This window comes from Myotis daubentonii, chromosome 8 (genome assembly GCF_963259705.1).
Source record: "Myotis daubentonii chromosome 8, mMyoDau2.1, whole genome shotgun sequence".
Classification (NCBI taxonomy): Eukaryota; Metazoa; Chordata; class Mammalia; order Chiroptera; family Vespertilionidae; genus Myotis; species Myotis daubentonii.
The window spans coordinates 61,483,699-61,506,534 of record NC_081847.1 but is presented as its reverse complement, the minus strand read 5'-3'; the positions used below and the strand labels follow the sequence as shown (position 1 = coordinate 61,506,534).

Genomic DNA, 22,836 nt, shown 5'->3' with positions numbered 1-22,836 from the left:
ACCTGCACAGAGATTTTCAGTTAATAGTCAAGAACATTTGCTGGTCAAAATGGCAGAATGTAAAAGAACATGCCTTTGTAAATGACCTTTGTTAGCAGAAGTTAGTGTTTTACTTTAGTGTAGGAAGCGACTTTCATTTTGCATTGATTCCTTTCAATCCCCTTTAGGACTCCTAGCAGTTGTTGATGCGTATAATACCAGTTATAAGGAAACCAAGCAAGGGGAAACCCCAGGAGCATCTTCTGACCTCAATCGTCTTGATAAGGATCCAATTTATGTGGGTGGATTACCTCGTTCAAGAGTTGTAAGGTATGATACCACTTGTGCAGAATTTTCATATTCTGAATTATCAACTAATTATACTGGTTTCCTAGGGCTGCCATAACAGACTACCACAAACTGGATGACTTAATAGCAGAAATGTATTCTCTCACTCTTCAGGGGGTACAAGTCCAAAATCAAGATGTTGGCACAGTTGCTTCCTTCTGAGGCCTGTGAGAAAGGCTCCATCCTACCTTCCCTTAGCTTCTGACAACTTCAGGCTTTCCTCAGCATGTACCCAACATTCTCTCTGTGTCCACACGCTGTCTCCCCTCTGGGTGGGTCTCTCTGTGTCCAAAATACCCCTTTTGATAAGGACGCCAGTCATACTGGATTAGGGCCTCCTCTCATGACTACATACTAACTTGACTACATCTGTGAGGACCCTATTTTCTTTTTTTTAAATTATATTTACTCTTTTTTTATATATATATATATTTTATTGATTTTTTAAAGAGAGAAAGGGAGAGAGATAGAGAGCTAGAAACATCGATGAGAGAGAAACATCGATCAGCTGCCTCCTGCACATCTCCTACTGGGGATGTGCCCGCAACCCAGGTACATGCCCTTGACCAGAATCGAACCTGGGACCTTTTAGCCCGCAGGCCGACGCTCCATCCACTGAGCCAAACCGGTTCTGGCCCTATTTTCAAATAAGTTCATATTCACAGACACTAAGGGCTAGAACTTCAGCATCTTTGGGGGAGGGCACAATTTAACCCATAACAACTGCTTTGATTCAAGTCACTCTGTGTCATATTAATTGGGAAGTGAAGAAAGATTTTTGCAGTAAAATTATGATTTTATATTTATAATCTTCAGAACATCTAGAAATTGTTACTGTGCAATATTTGGAGACCCTGCTTTCCATCACAGGTCATTCTCCTCTATGGACATTTTAGAGTAATAGAATCTCTATTTAGGCAAAAATAAATAAATAAAAATAGAAAAGTAATGTTTCTGCAGACTTATCTGGATTCCCTCTTTGTGTGATCAGAATGAATAACCTATGTGAAAGCTGAAAAACCAGCATCAGTAAATTGGATGAAAGATGGCAGAGAAGAGAGGCAATGGAATCCTTTTATAACACTGATTCATGCTTTGTGACTTTAATACTTTACATAAACTTTCTGTGGTTCATTGTCTTCAGTTTTATAATTTTTTATTGGAAAATTAAGCTCTAACTTTTTTTGAAGGCCCACTGTCAAGACAAGATAGCTTTCAGAGAGTGGGATCATCAAATGTCCAAACTGAGTCACCCAGCCCAGTGGTTTTCAAAGGTGTATTTGTAGCACTGCCCCACCTTAAAGCCAAGTTCTTATACACAGTCCCAATATGTGGCACAGAAGTTCAGCCACTCCAGTTGCTATGGGTTGAGCAGTGCAGAATCCACTTTTCTACCAACCTCCTTTTTGCCAGAAGTTTCTGAAAGTTTCAAGGAACATAGTTTACAATGGAAGTCACACCCCCCCTCTCCCAGTCTTAGAAATGAATACACCTAAATTTCTGGGAATTGGTCACGTGCCCCAGGTCTTACCCCTCCACCCAGACAGAGCCAGGGCTGGAAGTCTGTCATTAGGTGTGCACGGTGTGCTCGGGGTGTAGCAAAAAGCTGTGTCATAGTTCATCTGTGCTTTGCCTAAATAACACCGAGTGTAGACATTGGAGAAAAGGTCAGAGCCTCCTTTCTAGGAAATATCCCAAATCACAGACTCATGCTAGAAGGGATTTGGTATCAAGGCCAACCCCTTATCTACAATGGAAGAGACTGAGATCCAGAAAAGTTGAGATTTGCCCTAAATCATACCATTGTTGTGATTCATAGCTCATTGCTCAACATGGAGAGAACGAAAACTGAGTTGTGACTCTAACAGGAAACCATGTTACTAGCTGATATTTATGATGGTAACTTGGAGCTCTTCAGTAGTCTGTTTTAGAAATGAGAGCCTGACCACAGTACAGCCTCACCCCACTCATCACAGCAGTGTCACAACTTCTGTGAGGAAAAATATGGTATAGACTTGGAGTTTACAATAGGGTTGTGAATAATCCCAGACTTCACTGAGTGGAATTATTTCCTTGAGAACAAAGTTCATGAATATGCAGTATGGACAATAGCCAATGACTTCTCTAGCCTGTGATCCTAGGAAATTGCATTGCCTGCACTTGCCCCCATGGAGCAAATGTTCTATGTACATGGAGACTGCATTATAATCTCCACACTATGATTTCCTCATGACAATGCTCTGTCTTTCTTATTATTGGCCTGTATTTTAATATGTTTAAATTGTAATGACTACGTTTCCCTTGAAGTGTAAACAGATTATCCAGGTAGCTATCGAAATAGTCAAACACACAAATTAGTTCCCTTTCTTTAGTCCTAAGGAGAGCATTTGTTTGGGACCTGCAGTTTTTACCATCAATATCTCTTAGAGGGAGGCCACACACTTCTGCAGAAGGACACTTGAAATAGATCTTCCTTATTTGTGTGTCCATTTTCATCCCTTCTTTCATAAGTGGAATGATAATGGTCTCATGTCCTTCCCTACAGGAGAGGCGTTGCCAGCAAAAGCTACGTGGGCTGTATCAAAAACCTGGAAATATCCAGATCGACCTTTGACTTACTCAGAAATTCCTATGGAGTGAGAAAAGGCTGTATCCTTGAGGTGGGAAGCAGTTTATTAATATTGGAACGAGTTTCTATAAATGCCCACTGGGTTATTAACACAATGAAGTAATAAAATTGAAAGCAGGGGGGTGAACAGGAAAGAGGTGGGGCAAGTCCACAGTGGCCTCCACCATAGGAGGGTCAGTGTGTGATGGGCCTGACGCTGCTGTTTCCTCTCCTTTGTGACCAGCCTATCCGGAGTGTTAGCTTCTTGAAAGGCGGCTACATTGAGTTGCCACCCAAGCCTCTGTCACCAGCATCAGAATTGTTGGCAACATTTGCCACCACAAGCAGCAGTGGCATCATCCTGGCTGCCCTGGGCAAGCGTGGGGAGAATCGGCAGGTCCATGGGGTGAGTAGCTCAAATGCTATTAAGCCACGAGCTCAGGGAAATGACCTCGGGAACAACTGGATGGAAATGACTTAGTTGTAAATGGTTATTGTTTATGGGCATGAATTTTTAATAAGTAAAAGTGACTATTGCTGAATATCTTTCCCTTATGAATCCGTGATTTCTTTGTGTTGCATAATCCATGTTCCTTTTTTGGCTACTGAGAAGAAAGATACTTGCTGTCTACCTCTAATCCTTTTTAAACTTTTTCAGATAGTATATACTGAATTCTCTTCTGCATATTATGGTTGTTACTCTTTATCCTTTGTCTAAAACAGCAAGTCTTGAAATTCTGTAAAGTTATTTAGAATACTGTTCCATGAAGCAGGATTTTGTTTACCTATTATTATAGGACTAGAGCAGTGATGGCGAACCTATGACACGCATGTCAGAGATGACACGTGAACTCATTTTTTTGGTTGATTTTTCTTTGTTAAATGGCATTTAAATATATAAAATAAATATCAAAAATATAAGTCTTTGTTTTACTATGGTTGCAAATATCAAAAAATTTCTATATGTGACACGGCACCAGAGTTAAGTTAGGGTTTTTCAAAATGCTGATACGCCAAGCTCAAAAGGTTTGCCATCACTGGACTAGAAGCCCAGTGCACCAAATTTGTGCACGGGGGAGGGGGGGGATCCCTCAGCCCAGCCTGCCCCCTCTCACAGTCTGGGAGCCCTCAGGGGATGTCCTACTGACAGCTGGAGGAGTGGGGAGTGGGCCTAAGCCTCAGTCTGGCCTCCCTCTGCGGGAGGTGACCGGCAGGCCGATTGGGATGGTGTGGGCAGTGAGCAGCCAGCCCCGCCCCCAATTGCGCCACGGCCATTGGTGGCCTCCCTCTGCGGGAGGCAGCCCCAGCAGGCCTATCTGGGGTCAGTGCTGGGCGGCCCTGCCCTGAATCGCCCCGCCACTGCTGCCGCCCATGGCCTCCCTATGCGGGAGGCGACCAGGTGGGCAATCAGGGGATGGTGCCAGCCCCCATCGTCCCACTGCTGCTGGTTGCCACCCCTCCCCCACACTACATTGCCATCCCCTCCCTCTGTCTGCTGGCATGTGCCTTGGCTGGCCTGGCGACACCTGCTTGCTGGCCCTGCCCCCCCACTGACTGGTTGTTCCGCCGTTTGGTCTATTTGCATATTACACGTTTATTATATAGGATTACTTTACTTGGAGAGAGATTTACCCACCAAAATGAGCTCTAGAAGGAGTGTTTTTCAAGGTGTGGTCCTACATTTTAATAGGCAACCCAGATGAGTGTTATGCATTGTGTTATTTGAGAGGATCTCTTTTGAAGTGTGACACTTCAGTAAAGAGACATTGGCTCATTAAAATGATGCCTCTGGCATGACCACATTCAGTATCTGATTTTTATTGTTAAAAATTGAGCACCCAATATCTCTTTATCAATCTGTATAGGCTCATAATGTTTCCACATCTTGAAAGTCCCCATACTCACAGAGCATTGAATGACTTCGAGAAGTATTTTTAAGGGATCATGCAGGAAAGCTAATTTAGGTGATAGGAATGTGTAGTAGATAGATAATATCCTAGATTAGGAGAAAAGAGGGCACATTAGCCTTACATGGTGGTGGCTGAAGGCAGAAAAACAAACGTTGCAGCAAAGAAAGAGCACTAAGTCTGTCTTCTGTCCTAATTGTTTGGCTGTTGCTGAACTAAGCAAGCTCCCTTACACTCTTCCTTTACCTTGATACCTTCTCCCAATTATTAGAATCACTCATTCAACAAAGTTGCCCAAACTGGAAAACCTAGGCCAGTGATGGCGAACTCATTTTTTTGGTTGATTTTTCTTTGTTAAATGGCATTTAAATATATAAAATAAATATCAAAAATATAAATCTTTGTTTTACTATGGTTGCAAATATCAAAAAATTTCTATATGTGACACGGCACCAGAGTTAAGTTAGGGTTTCTCAAAATGCTGACACGCCGAGCTCAAAAGGTTCGCCATCACTGACCTAGGCTAATACCATTTGCTTTGTTTGCTTTCATCCCTGTGTAATCAGCCAAATAGTTCCATCAGGTTTCCTCATAAATATGTCTCTGATCCACTGCCTCTGTCTAGTCCTAACATCAGTCTCTCTTTCTCTTGGGCCCCAAAACACTGCAGCTGTCTAAGTTGATCCTCCCCACAGTCACCAGAAGGGTCCACTTAAAATGAAAGCGAGACCAGGATGCTCCCATGCTTGACATTCTCCACTTTTCCTCCTTCTGTGGAATAAAATCTAAGCTCCCTGCTATGGTATATAAGACCCTCAGTGGTCTGTCTTCTGCGTACTCCTCAGGCCGCTGTGGACCCAGGTCTGACTTCCACCCCAGGCCCCCCGCCCAGCCCCCCTACCTGTGTCTGCTCCAGGGCTGCCCGAGCCGCCGGCGTGGTGGCGCAGCAGCTCGGGCAGGACCCCTTGGCTCTGTCTCCATCTCCGCTCTGGGCCTCAAGTGTGCACGCCACCTCCTCCTGACCAGTCGTGACTGTTACAGTGTCCGGCCTAATTTGCATATTCTCTCTCTCTCTCTCTCTCTCTCTCTCTCTCTCTTTCTCTCTCTCTCTCTCTCTCCTCTCGGAGCAGAAAGAGAAATGTGGCCTGTGATAAGCAGTGAGTGGACCAGCATAGGAGAAGAGAGAAAAGTTGATATTTTTCCATATTAATATTTCATTTCAGTAGCATAGGTGACATTTACCCTTTCCTCTGCTCAAACTCGCATGTACCACATCATCTCAAGAACCTTCACAAATGCTAATGTACCGTCTTAATGAAGTAGAGGCCATGCAGCTACAGCTTACAGAGTCCTCTGCTCTGGACGGCGCTAAACAGACACTGCTGTGCAGTTATCACAACCACTTTGCAGAGTGAATGCTGCTCCTGTATTTTGCGGGGGAAGAAGTGAGTTTAGAGAGCCTGGTTACCCTGCCTGAGCTCATACAGCTATTATACGTGGGTCAGAGCTAGGACTGAAACACCTCACATGCCACTTGATGAAGGGCTAACAATGCCAGATTGGTTTCTGAGCTCCACCAACTTTTTTCTTTTTCTTTTTTCACTTCAGGTGAAATTCACGTAACATAAAAGTAACTATTTTAAAGTGAACAATTTAGTGACATTTAGAGCTCTCACAATGTTGTGAGGCCACCTCCTCTATCTAGTTCCAAAACATTTTCATCACCCAAAGTAACAGCCTATGACATTAAGCAGCTACTTCCCACTTCCCTTTCTCCCTGCCTTGGGAACCACCAATCTTCTTTCTATATCTGTGAATTAATTTATCTGGTCTGTATGTTTTATATAAAAGGACTCATACAACATGTGATCTTTAGTGTCTTTCACTTAACATGTTTTTAAGGTTCATTATAGCATGCATCAGTATTTTTCATAACTAATATACATGTATGTACATAGCATAATTAGTTCATTGCTGAACATTTGGGGTTGTTACCTTTTGGCTATTGTGAATAATGCTGCTATGAATATTCACATACAAAAATGTTGGAGTACTTGCATTCATTTATTTTAGGTGCATATCTAGGAATGGAACTGCTGGGCCATGTGATAATTGTATGGTTAACTTTTTGAGGAACCATCAGTCTGTCTGCCTCCATCAGTCTTAACAAGACCACTTGCAAATCAAAGTTTGCTACTAAGTTAGCAAAAAGGAATGCTGTCACCCAATGCTAGCAGTTCTGCTGGTGGACGGACCTCTTTTCAATCTGGCACCAAAAGTTTAAAGAGCTTTAAATATTTTCAAAACCTTCAACTCTTTAATCCCACTTTTACAAATATTAGAAACAATTTCACAGGAAAAATGTTAAATGTTCATTATGTATGATTGTTAAAAATTGTATATAAAGTACCTAAATTTGTTGTTGTTGTGAATCCTCATCCAAGGATATTTTTGGCATTGATTTTTAGAGAAAGTGGAAGGGAGGAAGGGATGAAGAGAGATAGAGAAACATCAATGTGAGAAAGATATACTGATTGGTTGCCTCCCGCATAAGGCCCAGATTGAACCTGAACCGAGGTATATGCCCTTGACTGGGAATTGAATCCTTGACCTTTGGTGCTTAGACCCACATTCCAACCACTGAAAAACACTGGCCAGGGCAAACTACCTAAATTTTTAACAGTAAAAGGAATAGACCCCACAATGAGTTAGCAACTCACATCTGTTAGAGTGGCCATTATCTGAAAGACAATTAATAACAAATGTTACCAAAGCTCTGGAGAAAAGGTAACCCTACTGCATTCATGATAGAAATATAAGTTGGTGCAGTCACTATGGAAAACACTATAGAGTTTTATCAAAAAGTTAAAAAATAGAACTACAGTCTGACCCAGTTGTACATCTGGGTACATACTGGGGGGAAATGAAACCACTATCTGGAAAAGATATCTGCACCCCCATGTTCATTGCAGCATTCTTTATAATAGCCAAGACATGTATGTTAACTAAATTTAATCGTAATCATTTTATAACATATACATATGTCAAATCATTATGTTGTACCTCTTAAACTAATACAGTGTTAATATGTGAATTATACACTGGGAAAAAATAGAAATAGATTAATGACTTATAATATATTTGTTTGTTGGTACATAATGTGGCAATAAAAAGTATGAAGATGATGTGGAAATACAAACCTTTGATATGGTGTGTGATAATAACATAATACAGAATATAACATATGAGTAGAGATTATACAGTAATATAGAAAATTTAAAATGGTTGTTTTAGATGGTGATATTTTTCAGAAATAGCTTACTTGATGATAATATTCCCACATTACCTTTATAAGATGACAGTTTTTAAAATCATATAGTCATGTTTTTTGTGGAATTCTCTATGAAATCTTTCCAGCCCTTCTTCTCCATCATGCTCACTGAAGGCCACATTGAAGTGCATGTTAATCTGGGGGATGGGACCAGCCTGAGAAGAGCTCTCCTGCACGCTCCCACGGGCACGTACAGCGACGGACAAGAGCACTCTGTCTCCTTGACACGGAGTGGGAGGTATTTGTGTAACTGGGGCATGGTGACCTCACGAAGGCTCCACAGTAGGAATCTTGTTATGCCTCTTTCTATGAGTCATTGGGGTGATTACTGTGACATCATGAGCAATCAGTTTCTCATAGCAGTCACAGTTTTATAGTTCTAGATCATTCAAAATAATTCTAGAACCTGGCTAGAATCCCTCCTTTGGAATTATTTTATATGCTTTGTCATAGTTGCAGAATTTTCATAATTGAACCTTAACTCTGCCATTTTCTGAGGCCCAGTATAAATTATCTTTACGTTGGAATAATTGTGACAAATAGTATTAGTAAATAGCACTCTATCAATACTGAATAATACAGGGTAAAATGTAAAGGATAAGTAAAATGTGTCCTATCAACATTCCTTTATATTTCCCTTTAAAACTATAGATCAAATGTTTTAAAAGCACACTGGACATTTTATTACAGGTAAAGAAGTAAAAAAAAAAAAAACCTCTCTTAAAAGCAATTGAATTTAATAATATCTAATAACATTCCATTCATTTTTGGAGAATGTTCAATTGTAGGTTTGAACTTTCAAGATTCACCTTTTCATTCACACATAATGTCATGTTAAATTTTATTTTCAGGGAACTTTTATTATTTGATACAGACTTGTGGAATTATGTATTAAAGTGGATAATTTTCATTATATTTCTTTTATTTTCTCCTTCAACCTTTTAGAATTATCACTGTCCAACTGGATGAGACAAAACCTGTAGAAATGAACTTGGGCCCATTGGCGGAAAGCATGACAATAAATGTGTCCAACCTGTACATAGGGGGTGTTCCAGAGGGTGAGGGGGCAGCGATGCTCCAGATGAGAAGGTCATTCCATGGCTGTATCAGAAACCTCATCTTTAACATGGAGTAAGTACAGCTGCTCTCAGCATGTTTGTGACTTCCAGATTTTTTAATACTCAGTACTGACACTAATCTGCCACCTAATTATTCCGTTTGAGATTGCCTAAAATTCTACAAGTACCTGAAGTGAACCCCATTATTCTATCATGGAAGTCTCCCAAATAGATTTAAAATAATGGATAAATCTGGTCATCACAAATTTTAAAAAAAATCATCAAACGTTGGTTCCACAGGACTATCAATAAACAGCAGAGGTCAAATATATTGTTGGCATGTATTTAAGAGACTAGAGATCTTGTGATGGAAGTTTCTTTTTGTCTGGGGGTCACTGATTTAAAGGAACCTTTACAACTGTGCTACTTGCAGCTTCAGATTAGTGATGGCTCCTCCCAAAACAATAACTGTCTCATTAGGAACTGGAAGTCACCACCCCCTGTGTGGAGCTCATGATGCAGAGGAGAATGAACATGTGCCCATGGGCATTTTGTTCTTTCCCACTCACCCTGTGTCTGTGGTCAGCGTGCTGGTGGGACGAAAGCCATGCTTGGACCTGGCAGACCAGAGTGTGCACAGGGGAAACTAAATGTGCACTGAGCATTGGAGTCTGGAGTTCCCGTCTTGACTTGCCTTGTGACCTTGAGCAAGAACTTAGATCCTTCATGGTCTCAGTGTCCTTCTTTGTGAACAAATCCCTTAGGAGTCTTTGAAATTTGCAATAACACAATGCTTTGGATTTCAACACAAGTATAATGTCAGACTATAGGTTTAGTTATTTGTACACGATACATTTATTTACCCAATTGTTTGCTTATTAACTAATTGATTAAGCATCTTTACACTCCTGAAAGCCATGAGGCTGGGAACGTGGTAGGGCAGAAACGTTTCTGTGCTGTACATGGCCGTGTCCTTGGCATGTGCCAATAGGGTATGTGTGGACAGCAGATATGTTGCCAGGCTTCAGGGTAAAGAGACTTCTGACAAGTGTAGTTCATGACTTTCTGGCAAAGAGAAACCTGTTAAGAAATAATCAGTGTTTGACTGAAGCCACTGGGTAGCACTGTGAGAGCCAGAGGCAGAATCTGGCCCTGAGGCGGCCCAGCCAAGGCTGCAGGAGGAGGTGACCACCTTCCAACCAGTTCTTGAAGGGTGCTCAGGAACGGCCGGGTGGACAACAATGCGGGGAGGAGGTGGGAGGCAGAACCGTCAAACAAGAGAATATATCAGGATAGCTGGGCTTCTAGTCACTGTGGAAGATGGTCAGTTTGGTTCTATTGAGAAGGCTGAAAGGCTAATTCCAGTCTAACCCTGATATTTGGGGGGCTAGCAATCTGGATCTGGGCCAGCAAGCCCAGTGTGCATTCTTGATAACCTATAATTAAGTCACTGCCTCTTTCACAGAAACTGGCCTTGCAAAACCTGTTACCTAAGTACAGAGGCCATAAACTCTGAACAGTGCACAGCCCCGGAGGGCGGGGTTACTAGTGCTGGCGCCAGGCCAGACCATCAGATATGGTCTCAAGACCCCCAACACCTGGGGCCTTTTTGCAAAGCCTGTGAAGGGACCAGAAGCATAATCCATATTTGAGGGACAGAACCTCATAAAGATATAAAAGAGAAGCCCCCTGCATGTTACTTTACTCAGATTTGAGAAGTTATTCCGCTGGCATAATAAACAGTGTAACTCCTTTTCTCTAAAGCAGAGGTTCTCAACCTGTGGGTCGCGACCCCTTTGGCGGTCGAATGGCCCTTTCACAGGGGTCGCCTAAGACCATCCTGCATATCAGATATTTACATACAATTCATAACAGTAGTAACATTACAGTTATGAAGTAGCAACGAAAATAATTTTATGGTTGGGTCACAACATGAGGAACTGTATTTAAAGGGCCAGAAGGTTGAGAACCACTGCTCTAAAGCATTGCTTGGTTTTTCTCTGGTCTTCTGCAACAATATCAATATTTTTTTTAAGAATTTTATTTGTTCAATAAGTAGGTGACATTGATTCGTGTGTTAGCTTGCAATCTTTTGATTATTTTTTAAAACACTTTGTGTCTAGACCTTTGGATTTCACTGGTGCGGCCGGCTATGAACGAGTGGACTTGGACAGCTGCTTGCTTTCAGAAAAGCCTAGGCTGGCTCTTCAGGAAGAGGACAGCGAGCTCCTGCCGGAGCCTCATCCTTTACCACGTCCAGTAAGAAGGGTTTTCTTTCATTGTATCAGGCACAGCCCAGAGGAAATGACTCATTTCACAGAGTAGAGGAAGCTGAATGAGCCCACTGGAGCAGTGATGGAAAGGGAGGAGGTGGTGCCGCCAGTCTGGGGGCAGGACTGCTGAGGGAGCCAGCCTTCTGGTGGGTACGGAAGCACAGAGAAGACGGGCCCTGCCAGGGAGGCTAATGTGAGCCAGAAGGGAGGGGGAAGCACTCAGCTTCTTCCATCCACCCGCCCTCCAACCTCCCAGCATGACCCTCCATTGGTAGAGCCAGCTGGAAGCCACTTTTCAAAGGAGCCTGGACAGTTAAAGGAGTCATCCCTGCGATGAAAAGCAGTGCAGGGGCAGGGAGGGGTATGGTCCTCAGCAAACTCACAGGTGACGTGGTGGAGCCTTTACGGATTGAGTATAGCACTCAAGCACTCACATTTGGCTGCCAAACCACAAGCTTTTTACAGAGTTTCTGTAAGGATTCATGATCACTTTGGATTTAGTCAGAAATATGAAAATAAGTACTTCATGCAAGCCATTGTACATATCACTGTTGCTTTAAAAAAAGGATTTGATTCATCTAGGAAAAGCCAGTTTTGAGCAAATATTTTTAACAACAGCCATTATTAGTTTTCAGTGTCTCTTCCCTTTTGTGATTTCTCCGTTTCCTTGGTTGAAAGCACGCACTCTAATTACTTAGATGCTGGCGCTGTCTCGGGAAAAGCAGTTCCTAACCAGGGCCAGTGTTTGCATCCAGGACAGTCCTCCAGTAGCATCTGCCCACCCCAAGCTGGGAGACTGAGTCCGAGGCCTCACTGGCTTGGGGTCAGTGTGTGGAGGGCACTGTGGGGCACAGGTGCCTGGGCACCTTCTCTGGCTCCTCACATTGTGCCTGGGGGTCTAGGGGCCCCTTCCAGCTGGACTCCTCTTGGCTTCACCTCCTGTCCATGAGGAATTAGAGACGTCAAACTCGGAGGCCCTGCTGCCCCCTGTGGGCACTTGTGGTGTCCCAGGCCTGTGCTGCAGTGGCTCCTGCGGGGCTGACATCTCCAGGCTCTTCCGAGCTGGGGGAAGGCGGGCAGCAGCAAGGCCTCACCACTTGAGTGGGATTAAGGGGAAAGACAGACACTCCAATTGCCTTTGTGGACAGATGGGCCACCAGTAAATTCTTTAAAACAAAGATTAAATCAGTGAAAACATGTATTTATGGTTGTTGGTGTTCTGATACCATTGCTTCTGAGATGTTTACTTCATGGAAAACTGTGCACGTGTTAGTGGGGGTCTTGGAGGTGTGTGGCTGAGAGTCTTGTGTGTCTCTTACAGCAACAGTGCGCCATGGACAGAACCCCAGAGTATGTCCCCAACGCTCACCAGTTTGGACTCGCACAAAGCAGCCATTTCGTGCTGCCTTTCAATCCGTTGGCTGTCAGAAAGAGGTAGGCCTTGTTCTGACGTTCTTATAAGGCGTCCTATTGCTACATGAATAGGGAGGTATTCTTTGCAATGGGCCTTCCCCAAAACAGCGTCTTGTATTGATTATGGAGCGCTCAACTGGCAACCGAAAGGCACAATGAGAAGGCAAGGAGATAGGAAAGCAGCCTTCATGCAGATCAGATGCTTACAGCGTGGAGAAGTGAGGTTCCTGCAGTATATCTTCACCTCTTGTAGATGATGGTTGGTTTAGCCTCTGTGTGATGTAGGAAAGCATGAAGAATCTATCTAAGTCACTCCTCAGTCCAGAACCAAAGTCCTCTATATCTATCATCCCCTATAGACTTTCAACACCATTCTATTATAAGGATTCACTAATCCAGCCGTGGGCAAACTACAGCCCGCGGGCCGGATTCGGCCCGTTTGAAATGAATAAAACTAAAAAAAAGAGAGACCGTACCCATTTATGTAATGATGTTTACTTTGAATTTATATTAGTTCACACAAACACTCCATCCATGCTTTTGTTCCGGCCCTCCGGTCCAGTTTAAGAACCCATTGTGGCCCTGGAGTCAAAAAGTTTGCCCATCCCTGCACTAATCTCATGAAATTGTCCACCCAAACTCTCACTGTGCCCCTCAAAATTCCCCGGGGCCACATTCACATGGGTCAACACATTCTGTCTTGCCCTCAAATCTGCCTGTCCCCAAGGAACCTTCTCAGGGGACGCTGGCTCACATGCCGCAGATCTAGAGGCCTGAGGCTGGCCAAGGTACCTCCAACTCCACCTCACTCCTCTCTGCATCGAATCTCTGGCTGATCTGAAGTTCATGTCTCTAGACTCTGCCATGCCCTGCTCCTCTTGTTGTTGCCCTCTGTGATCAACCCCCACCCCCACCACCTTCAGACTATAGCTTAGTGTCCTTTTGTACCACTCCTGCCGTCATTCTCCACGAATTCACAGTCTCCCAACACCGGGCCTTCCAAGTCCTCTGGTTCCAGTCTGTCAGAGCTCTTTTTCTCCCTCCCCAGCCACACTCTCCCCATGGTCATACCCTTACCTACTTCATAAGTATTTATTCCACCTCCAAAGTCTCTACTTTAAGCATCCTATGTACTTACCTCTTCCTCATCTCTACTCTGTTTCTCAGCTTCATCAAGACCTCTAAGCCCTCATGCTTTCTCATGATCATCACCCCCTTCTCTAGCCCCGAAGTGCAATTTATCCCCTACTCTGAGAGGTGGGATGGCATTACTACACATTCCCTTGGGAACCCCCTTAATACCCTCATCTCCTCTACCTTGACCACAGGTAAAACCTACACTTGTTCTTGGCCTAATTCATGCCAGAACCCAAGCTGGTGGTCAAGGCTGCAGAAATGCATGTCTCCTTCCTACCTGGTTTGACATTAAAGCTATGGCCACACATAGAACCTCAGGCTACATGGGGAGCCAATACATTTCTTTATTATGCTTATATATTTTTTTATTATTTCATAGTTTCTCCTCTTATCTCAAAACTCATATATCCCACTTCCTGCCCCAGCTGATGACTTGTCTCACTGAGAAGACAGTACTTCATCTGTCCATCTCCGAAAAGAGCAATCCACTGCTTTTGTCCCCACACCTCCCCCTCTTCCCCTGCGACCATGGAGAAACAGTCCTCATTCTCCTCTCGCTCGCCCTCCACAACCTGTCACCTCTCTCCTCTCAGAGACAAGAGCAGCAACCATATCTCCTTCTTTCATACATAATTCTAATCAACAAAGAATCCTCATCGCTCTCATCATCAGTGAGAATAGAGGAGTAAACACTGCCAGAGACTGTCTCCGTATATTTTACACACACACCCTAACTTAGTCCTCAGAACTATCCTATGAGGAAGGTATTCTTGTTACCTTCATTTTATAGACAAGGAAATTGAGAGGCACAGGAAAGTCAAGTCATCTGCTCAGAGTCACACAGCAGAGCTGGAATTCAAACCCAGGCACTACGGCCCTAGAGTTTATGCCTGTAGCCATGCCCTCTCTAGTAGTTTTTAACTTTTAAAATAGAAACTCTGCAGGATACCATTACTGTGCAATGGTATCCTGGGTCTGTTGTGCAGTAAGATTTCTTGAAGGAGTTATTGTATGTGGCTGTCTGCCTTTTCTCACCCCTCATTTCCTCCCCTACCCATCCAGTCAATCTCCCCTCACTCCTCTGTTGCTCTTTAACATATATGTATATATATAATATATACACACACACACATATATATGTTAACATATAACACATATATGTTAATATATATATATGTATATGGAACACTTCATGAATTTGCATGTCATCCTTGCACAGGGCCATGCGAATCTTCTCTGTATTGTTCCGATTTTCCTGTATGTGCTGCCAAAGCAAGCACTCCTCTGCTCCTAGTTCCAGAGTTGTCCCAAGACCTGCTATGGCACCTCCTGTTGTACCTCTGCTGCTGGGCCCTCAGCAGCATCATGCACACTTGGCCACTTGACATCCTTGACCCACACACTCCTCATTTCCTGCTCTCTCTCTGCTCAGTCTCCTTTGCTGCCTCATCTTCCACCAATAAAGGCCAAGGGCCCTTCCCCATATTCTCCCAGGCGGCTTTGAAATACCTTCAATTTGCCCAACACCCACATCTCTAGCCCTGACCTTCACTTAGAACTCAGGAGTTGTGTACCCAGCTGGCTACTTGACATCTCTGTGGATTGGGAAAGGCTCCTCAATCTCAACACACCAAAAGGAAATTCACAGTCTTCCCCAAACCTGTCCCCCTGGTCTCTGCTATTTCTGTAGACATCATCACCATCCACCTGGTTGTCCAAGGCCCAAATCTTGAGGTTATTTTCTTTCCCTCTCCAAATTCAGTCCATCTGCAAGTCCTATTGCTTCTTCCTCCAGAGCATTTCATGCATTAGATCACCTCCTCTGCATCCCCGCGACCACCACCCTGGCCGAAGCCACCACCAGGCCTCTAACAGCTGCCTGCCTGAGCCTGCTGTCACCCTGGCCCCATCAGATTTGTTCTTTACATCTGAAGTTTCTTTTAAGATATAAATCAAGCCATGCCCACTCCTCTTCTTAAAACCCTCCTGTGACTTCCCAATTCACTTAAAATGAAACCTAAATACTGCCTCCCAGAGCCCCTCATTCATGAGGATGGAGCCACACACCCCTTTCCTATCCCAGGTTGCTTCAATGACCCCACATTGCCTTTGTGGGAGATCACCAGACACAGCCTTTCCCTTCCCCACTGTGTGGTGCCATCTCCCACATGGCTGTCGTGAGGATTTCCTGCAGAGGTTCATGGGACTTGCTCCAGTCCGTCATTCCGAGTTCAGCTGAAATACCATCTTTCAGGGTTGCCTTCCTGCCTATTTAACATAGCCACCACTGGCCTCCTCACAACCCAGTCTCAGCTCTCTGGTATATTTCTGGAATTAGTTTCATGGGAGAAAGGAAACCTCCCTTTGTTCACTGCCTTAGCCACAGCTCCTAGAACAGTGCCTGGCAGATATGGGCATGCAGTAACCATACTCTCCGGAGATGCTAAATATAATGTTGGAATAATTACTGGGTCCTCTCTTTGAGGTTATTTTAGAAAGTAAATGTGAGGAAAGCTTTTTCTTTTCTGCGGGCTGAGCTCTTCTTTTCCTCCAGGCTCTCAGTTCAGCTAAGTATCCGAACATTTGCCTCCAGTGGGCTCATTTACTACATGGCCCACCAGAACCAAGTGGATTACGCCACGCTCCAGCTGCACGGGGGCCACCTCCACTTCATGTTTGACCTTGGGAAAGGAAGGACAAAGGTCTCCCACCCTGCGCTGCTCAGTGATGGCAAGTGGCACACGGTACGCTCCCAGGAAGCTTCTGGTCACGCCTTCCAAGTGTTATTCCATCTATCCCTCGTAGTAACATTATTCCCTTGGATTTCTAGCTTGCTTTGTGCTTGTCATCTCTCCTATAGAATGTAAGTGCCTTGCAGGCAGGGGCCTTTTCTGCTTCCTGAAATATCCCCAGGACCTAGCTCAGTGCCTGACCCCTCATAGGCACTCAGCAAACTTTGGTGGAATAAAGGGAAGGTCCCAAAATGTTCTCAACTTGACAAGAAGTAAATTAAGTCACCCATGGTGTGAATGGCCCAAATCTGAGATCATGGCACCTGCTTTCTTATCAGTCAGACTCTGGCACATTTACTTTTCTAAAACATGCATTGCCTGTGCCTACTTCCGTCTTCTGCCAGGCTCGGTCTCCTAGCAACGCCAGCTGTGTAAAACTGAGCCATCCTTTAGGATGTCAGTCAGGTTATTACAGCTCTAATGAACCGAGTTGCAAACAAACATCTGTTAAGGTTTTCCCAGCCTTAAAAATCATGGATGTTTTTGTTTTGCTCTAGGTCAAGACAGAGTACTTTAAAAGAAAGGGCTTCATGACGGTTGATGGCCAGGAATCCCCCATGGTGAGCACGGTGGGAGATGGCACCACCTTGGATGTGGAAGGAAAGTTGTACCTGGGAGGCCTTCCCTCCGATTACAGGCCCAGGAACATTGGAAATGTAAGCAGCATTTTCTGTACGGGGCCCATATTACCTTTATCTTTGTTGCGTTTACTTTTAGAGGAGCATGTCTTTGTTTAAATTGTCTTGCTTTTGGACCTGGGGTTTGGCTGCAAGATGCAAACCTTTCAAACCACATCTCTAGTTTGTGTGTGGGGGCTTCCCCCTGAAGCCCGGCCAGCCCTCCTTTTAGTTCATGAACATTTGTCTTTCCACAGCTACTCAGACCCAGTGAAATTTGGGAAAGTCCAGGGACTTTGTGTTTGCAGATTAGAAAACTCATTCCTGATTTCCATGATATTTCTCCAAAATAATAGAAAATACATATACTGTATTACTAGCAAAGATACTTAAAGAGTCTAACTATGCTTTCAGTTAGACATTCATGTGAAGTGCTGTGGCAATTCCATTTTAAAAAGCAAACGATAATATTTGAATGTGTTTTTGTGGAACTATAGGAAAATGTTGCCCTTGCCCTCCTTGTTATATTCACTGCCATCCCCTCTCACGCCGTTTGGTGTAGGTCACCCACAGCATCCCCGCTTGCATTGGGGAGGTGACAGTGAACAGCAAGCAGCTGGACAAAGGCAGCCCAGTGTCTGCATTTGCAGCAGCCCAGTGCTATGCAGAGGCCCAAGAAGGAACTTTCTTTGAAGGAAGTGGATATGCAGCTCTTGGTACGTATTATCGAAAATCTCAAAAGACATCCCTGGGATTCTCTTGCACTGTAAGATGATTTGGACCCGGGAGTTATATGACAGGGCAGGACCCACGGGACAAGGCTGCAGCAAGACCATTTAGTTACATGTTCCAGTGTATTCTGATTTCTCCACTTCTAATGTACAGCTTTCTCACTTCCTGTGCTACCCAGATGGCCTGACAAAGGCTCCCACCCCAGGGGCAGTGCAGCTCCTGGCAACATGTGGCCCTGCTTTCATCTGTACCCTCCCCATGTTTATGTAGGACATGCTCTTGCTGTCCAAGTTCATAAAGGCCTTTGAATTAAAAGTCAGCAGCATAAAATATCTAGACCAGCCAGCCAGATGCAAGTTGGATTTGATGAAGAAATTAACTCCAGTTAGATTGTTGAAAATACCAATTAGAAGTCGAGGAATTTTAAATCTCTAAATTGCTTTAGAATGTAAATTCCTCCAGGCTTAGAACTAGCCCTCATAATGTACCTGGCATTGCCTCCTCATTTTAGATACTTAATTTGCTGGTTGGCTTCCTATTTGCACTCAGAACCATGCTCCTCTTCTTCCTGTTCTCCTTTCTATCACAGGGAACTAACCTCTCTGGCTACTTTGCCCTCGGCTTCTAGGAAGGTTCTGTTGAAGACTGGGGCAGGAGGGAGAAGGGGAGAAGCTAGTACACTTTTCCCCTCCACTCTGTGCTTCCAAGCTCTGGTAATACCACCTGCTCCCATTTTTCCTTCAGCCCTGGGTGTGGTAACAACTGCCTGCTATTATTGCTAATATCCCCAATTTATCTCAGCTTTTTTATTCACCCGAATAAAAAATTTGTTCAATTAAGTCTCCACTTAAAAAAGAAAAACAAAACAAACAAAAAAACCTAGTGGGGGCCCTGGCCTGGTTGCTAAGTTGATTCGAGTATTGTCCCGATACACCAAGGTTGTAGGTTCAATCCCCGGTTAGGGCCCATACAAGAATCAACCAATGAATGCATAAATAAGTGAAATAACAAATCAATGTTTCTCTCTCTCTCAAATTAATCAATAATTTTTTTAATTTAAAAAATTTTAAAAAAATTGTGTGAACTCTAATATACTCAGTGAATGATGTCACACCCAGTATGTAGATATTGGGCAAATAAATGGGCTCTTGCACAGATGATAAATCCCTTTGCTTTTTCCCTGCATGGCTCTAGATGAGAGGATGGGCCTGCTTTGGCTCCTGTCTGGCTTAGACCCACTGATTGTGTGTCTTTAGAAGCATCACTTCATCTTACACGTGTGCAAGCTGAGGCTCACAGGAGAGAGGTGACTTGGAGGTGGTGGAGCTGGATCCAGAGAAAGAGCTACTAGAGCCAGGTCTCCCGAACCTCAGTCAGGAGTTCAAATGTCCAGCCAGTCCAGCCTACTGTGGGGTGGTGGGGTCTCTCCAACCTGAGCCTTCTTAGGCCGGGCAGGACTCACCCAAAACTTGGGGCTCTCCTTGTGTTTTTCAGTCAAAGAAGGCTACAAAGTTCGTTCAGATGTGAACATCACACTTGAGTTTCGTACCTCCTCAGAGAACGGCGTTCTCCTGGGGATCAGCAGCGCCAAAGTGGATGCCATTGGATTAGAGATTGTGAATGGCAAGGTAGGTGCTTATCTCCGTCAAGTCACCCTTTGACCCAGGGTCTGAGATAAGAGCAGTTGAGAAATAGTAGAAATACCTAGACCCACACTTTAATGGAATGGAGAAAAGGTTCAATATTTTAAAAAATAGATTATATATATAAAAGGCTAATATGCAAAGTGTCCCCTCAGGAGTTCAATCGGGAGACCAGGAGTTCGATCGCTTCCTATGACATGCACTGACAACCAGGGGCGGTGCAAACATGGCGGGTGACCAGTGGCGGCGGGTGCTGAGGGAGCGAGGGAAGGAGGAGGCAGGGAGGTGGGGAGGCGGGGAACCTGATCGGCCCTGATCACCGGCCAGACCTATGGACCCTACCCATGCATGAATTTTGTGTACCAGGCCTCTAGTCCTAAAATACTTTTAAAGAACTTCTTTTATAATTTTAAATTTGAATTTAAAGCAAAACTGCAACTATAATACAACTTCTTTTTCCTGAACAATGTGAAACTAAGTTGCTGAACAGATGCTCTATTTTTCCTAATTTTATTTGGAAATAATTACAGATGCATAGGAAGTTGCAATGAAAGGTCCTCTTTCACATTTTGCCTAGGCTCCTCAGTGGCAGCATCTTGCATAATTCTAGTGCAACATCAAATCCATGAAACTGGCATTGGCACAATCCACTGAGCTTAAGCTGAGCCAGTTATACATGTATGTGTTTTACCATATGTGTAGCTTCATATACCCCACCACAATCAAGACCCTTAATTGTACCATTACTACAGTCTCCCTGGAGCCACCCCTCTGACTTTCCCCCTGCATCCTAACCCCTGGCAACCACTGATCTGTTCTTCATCTTCAGGATTGTTATACAAATGAAGTCATGCAGTATGTGTCCTACTGAGATTGTCTTTTCAACTCAGCCTCATTTCCTGGTGGTTTAGCTGGGTTTTTATGTGCACCAATAGTTCATTTCTATTTATTTGCCAAGTATTCCATGGGATGATGTACCACAGTTTAATTTTTTTAATGCAAAAAAACCCATTTTTTTCTATAAGTATTCTGCTCTGGCTTTTCAGGCTCTAGTCTTCGTGTTGGGAACAAAATGATTCAATAATTAACAGTACTTTAGTCTCTTGTTTTAAAAATGTCTCCTTCAGCGTTTCTGCCAGTTCTCATTCTTCCTCTCCCCTTCGAGTCCATCCGGGTGTGCTCTATTTACTAGATTAAGGGGGAAAGGAGCCTTAATTGGCCTTTTCCTTTTCCGTGTGCTCTCTCCTGACAGCAGGTGAGGTATAAGGACTTTCCAGATCTTCAGTCACAGCCTGTCTTTGTGCACTTGGCCAGTTGTCCCTGGTGGCTGTAGGAGCATTGCCAGTGCAGGGGGACTGCTCCTGGAGATTTGGCCAATGTCCCTTGTAGACCAGGCTTCCCATCCCAGCTGTCATAGGCACTGCTGCCTCTTCATCTTCGGCCACCTTCTGTATCCCCCAGAGGGTCCTATGAAAACCTGGGAATCTGTGCCCTGCCACTCATAAGACATGGGGAGTCAGGGTGGTGGATGAGGGTCCTCGCTCTACCATTTGTGCCACCATTTCTATTGCACTGTGGTCAACTCAAGTTGCTTGGGACTAACATGCTTGGCTCTTCTTGAGCTACTGCCTCCTGGAAAAACAAGGAACAAGTCTCTATGCTCTAGATTCCCCCAAACTTACCTCTTGTTTCTAGTATTTCCTGCTTACTCCCCACAGGGGTTTTGGTTCTTAGGAGATCCTAAATGAGGGTGGGGAGAATAGAAGTCATCTGACCTTTTGCTTCACCTCTTCTCCTTCTTACTTCACCATCATGTCCAAAAAAAAACTGCCTCTACATCATATTGCTGCTCTCTACCCTGTGGCTTATAGCCAACTTTCTTCCTCATCTGTACTTCAAAAGGATTTTGAAAATTATGTGACATTTGAAAAATGTTATCAGAAGTGTAATGTGGTGAGCCGGCACGGCCCTGGGTGAACCTGTGAGGCGGCGGTGAAAGATTTAGAAAAGACCGACAAGAGAAAAAAGCTAGGTCTAGATGGGGTGTTGCTCTCTCTGATGGAGAGGCAGTGCCACAGCCTGCAAGCTGAGTCTTTCTTTATTTTATAGTCAGATTCCAAGACGCAAAGTAACGGTGTAGTTACAATGTTCTCCCAGGTTTCGATTCTACTCAGTTCCATGTACCTCATCAAGCTTTGTTTACTTGCTGCACCTCCCGCAGCCCATATCACTCAGCCACGTGGGACCACAGGTTCGGACCATAAGGTCAAGGTCACAGCTATAGCCCTTGGCTCTAATTGTGCTGGGAGTTGCACGTGGCTTTGCCACGAGAGCATCGTGTCCTCTCGTTAATCTCAGGCTTGAACCTGTCCAAACGCTGTAGCCACTCTCCACAGTGTATTAGTTGTAAAAAATGTAATGTTTGATGTACTGTGTATTTTACCACTATTACTGGCTTATTTTATTGTTCTTTTAAAACATTTTTAGCGGTTGCCCCAGGGTTTACAATATACATCTTTAATTTGTCACAATCTACCTTGAAATAATACTGAGTAGCTTCACACATAACATAAGAACCCTACAAGAGTATACTTATAATTCTCCCCTCCCATGTGGTTGTGGTGGAGCATCGATAGTTTGTCAGAAGGGAGTTAGTAAATGTTGCTCCATAGGTGCTAGCAGCTGCTAGGAACTGACACCCACAGTAAAGCCATCAGCTCCTGTTGTCCTGAAAAGGGGGAATCGACTTGAGGACACAATGCTAAGTTAGGTGGTGGCTCAGCCGTGTTCCCATGGAGGTGGCCATTGCCCTTTCTGAAATTTCAGGGATAAGATAGCATCTGAATTCCTTAAGAGGCTATTTTTAAAAACGAGTGTTTACTTTTTAGTTTGCTCCCCCTTTTGGCAAAAGGCTAGTATTTTATCCACTTAAAGTGATTTATAGAAATGGACTGTGCTCCTTATATACGGAAAACTTCACTAAGATGTTTGCTTGTGT

At 44.0% G+C, this 22,836-nt stretch overlaps 1 protein-coding gene and 1 non-coding gene across 2 annotated transcripts in view; one reads left to right on the top strand and one right to left on the bottom strand.

The window, feature by feature from the left end:
• LAMA1 (laminin subunit alpha 1) overlaps positions 1 to 22,836 on the top strand; it is a 150,049-nt gene that overhangs the window by 125,999 nt on the left and 1,214 nt on the right. The window contains exons 51-61 of the mRNA XM_059704929.1: positions 168 to 309; positions 2,873 to 2,987; positions 3,180 to 3,341; positions 8,260 to 8,411; positions 9,119 to 9,304; positions 11,355 to 11,490; positions 12,826 to 12,938; positions 16,609 to 16,798; positions 17,344 to 17,502; positions 18,026 to 18,179; positions 19,690 to 19,823. Of these exons, the coding sequence (XP_059560912.1) occupies positions 168 to 309; positions 2,873 to 2,987; positions 3,180 to 3,341; positions 8,260 to 8,411; positions 9,119 to 9,304; positions 11,355 to 11,490; positions 12,826 to 12,938; positions 16,609 to 16,798; positions 17,344 to 17,502; positions 18,026 to 18,179; positions 19,690 to 19,823 (1,643 nt within the window). The remainder of the gene's footprint in view (positions 1 to 167; positions 310 to 2,872; positions 2,988 to 3,179; positions 3,342 to 8,259; positions 8,412 to 9,118; positions 9,305 to 11,354; positions 11,491 to 12,825; positions 12,939 to 16,608; positions 16,799 to 17,343; positions 17,503 to 18,025; positions 18,180 to 19,689; positions 19,824 to 22,836) is intronic.
• LOC132240325 (U6 spliceosomal RNA) lies at positions 15,229 to 15,334 on the bottom strand. The gene has a single exon (XR_009454255.1). It is a non-coding gene; the product is annotated as a U6 spliceosomal RNA (small nuclear RNA).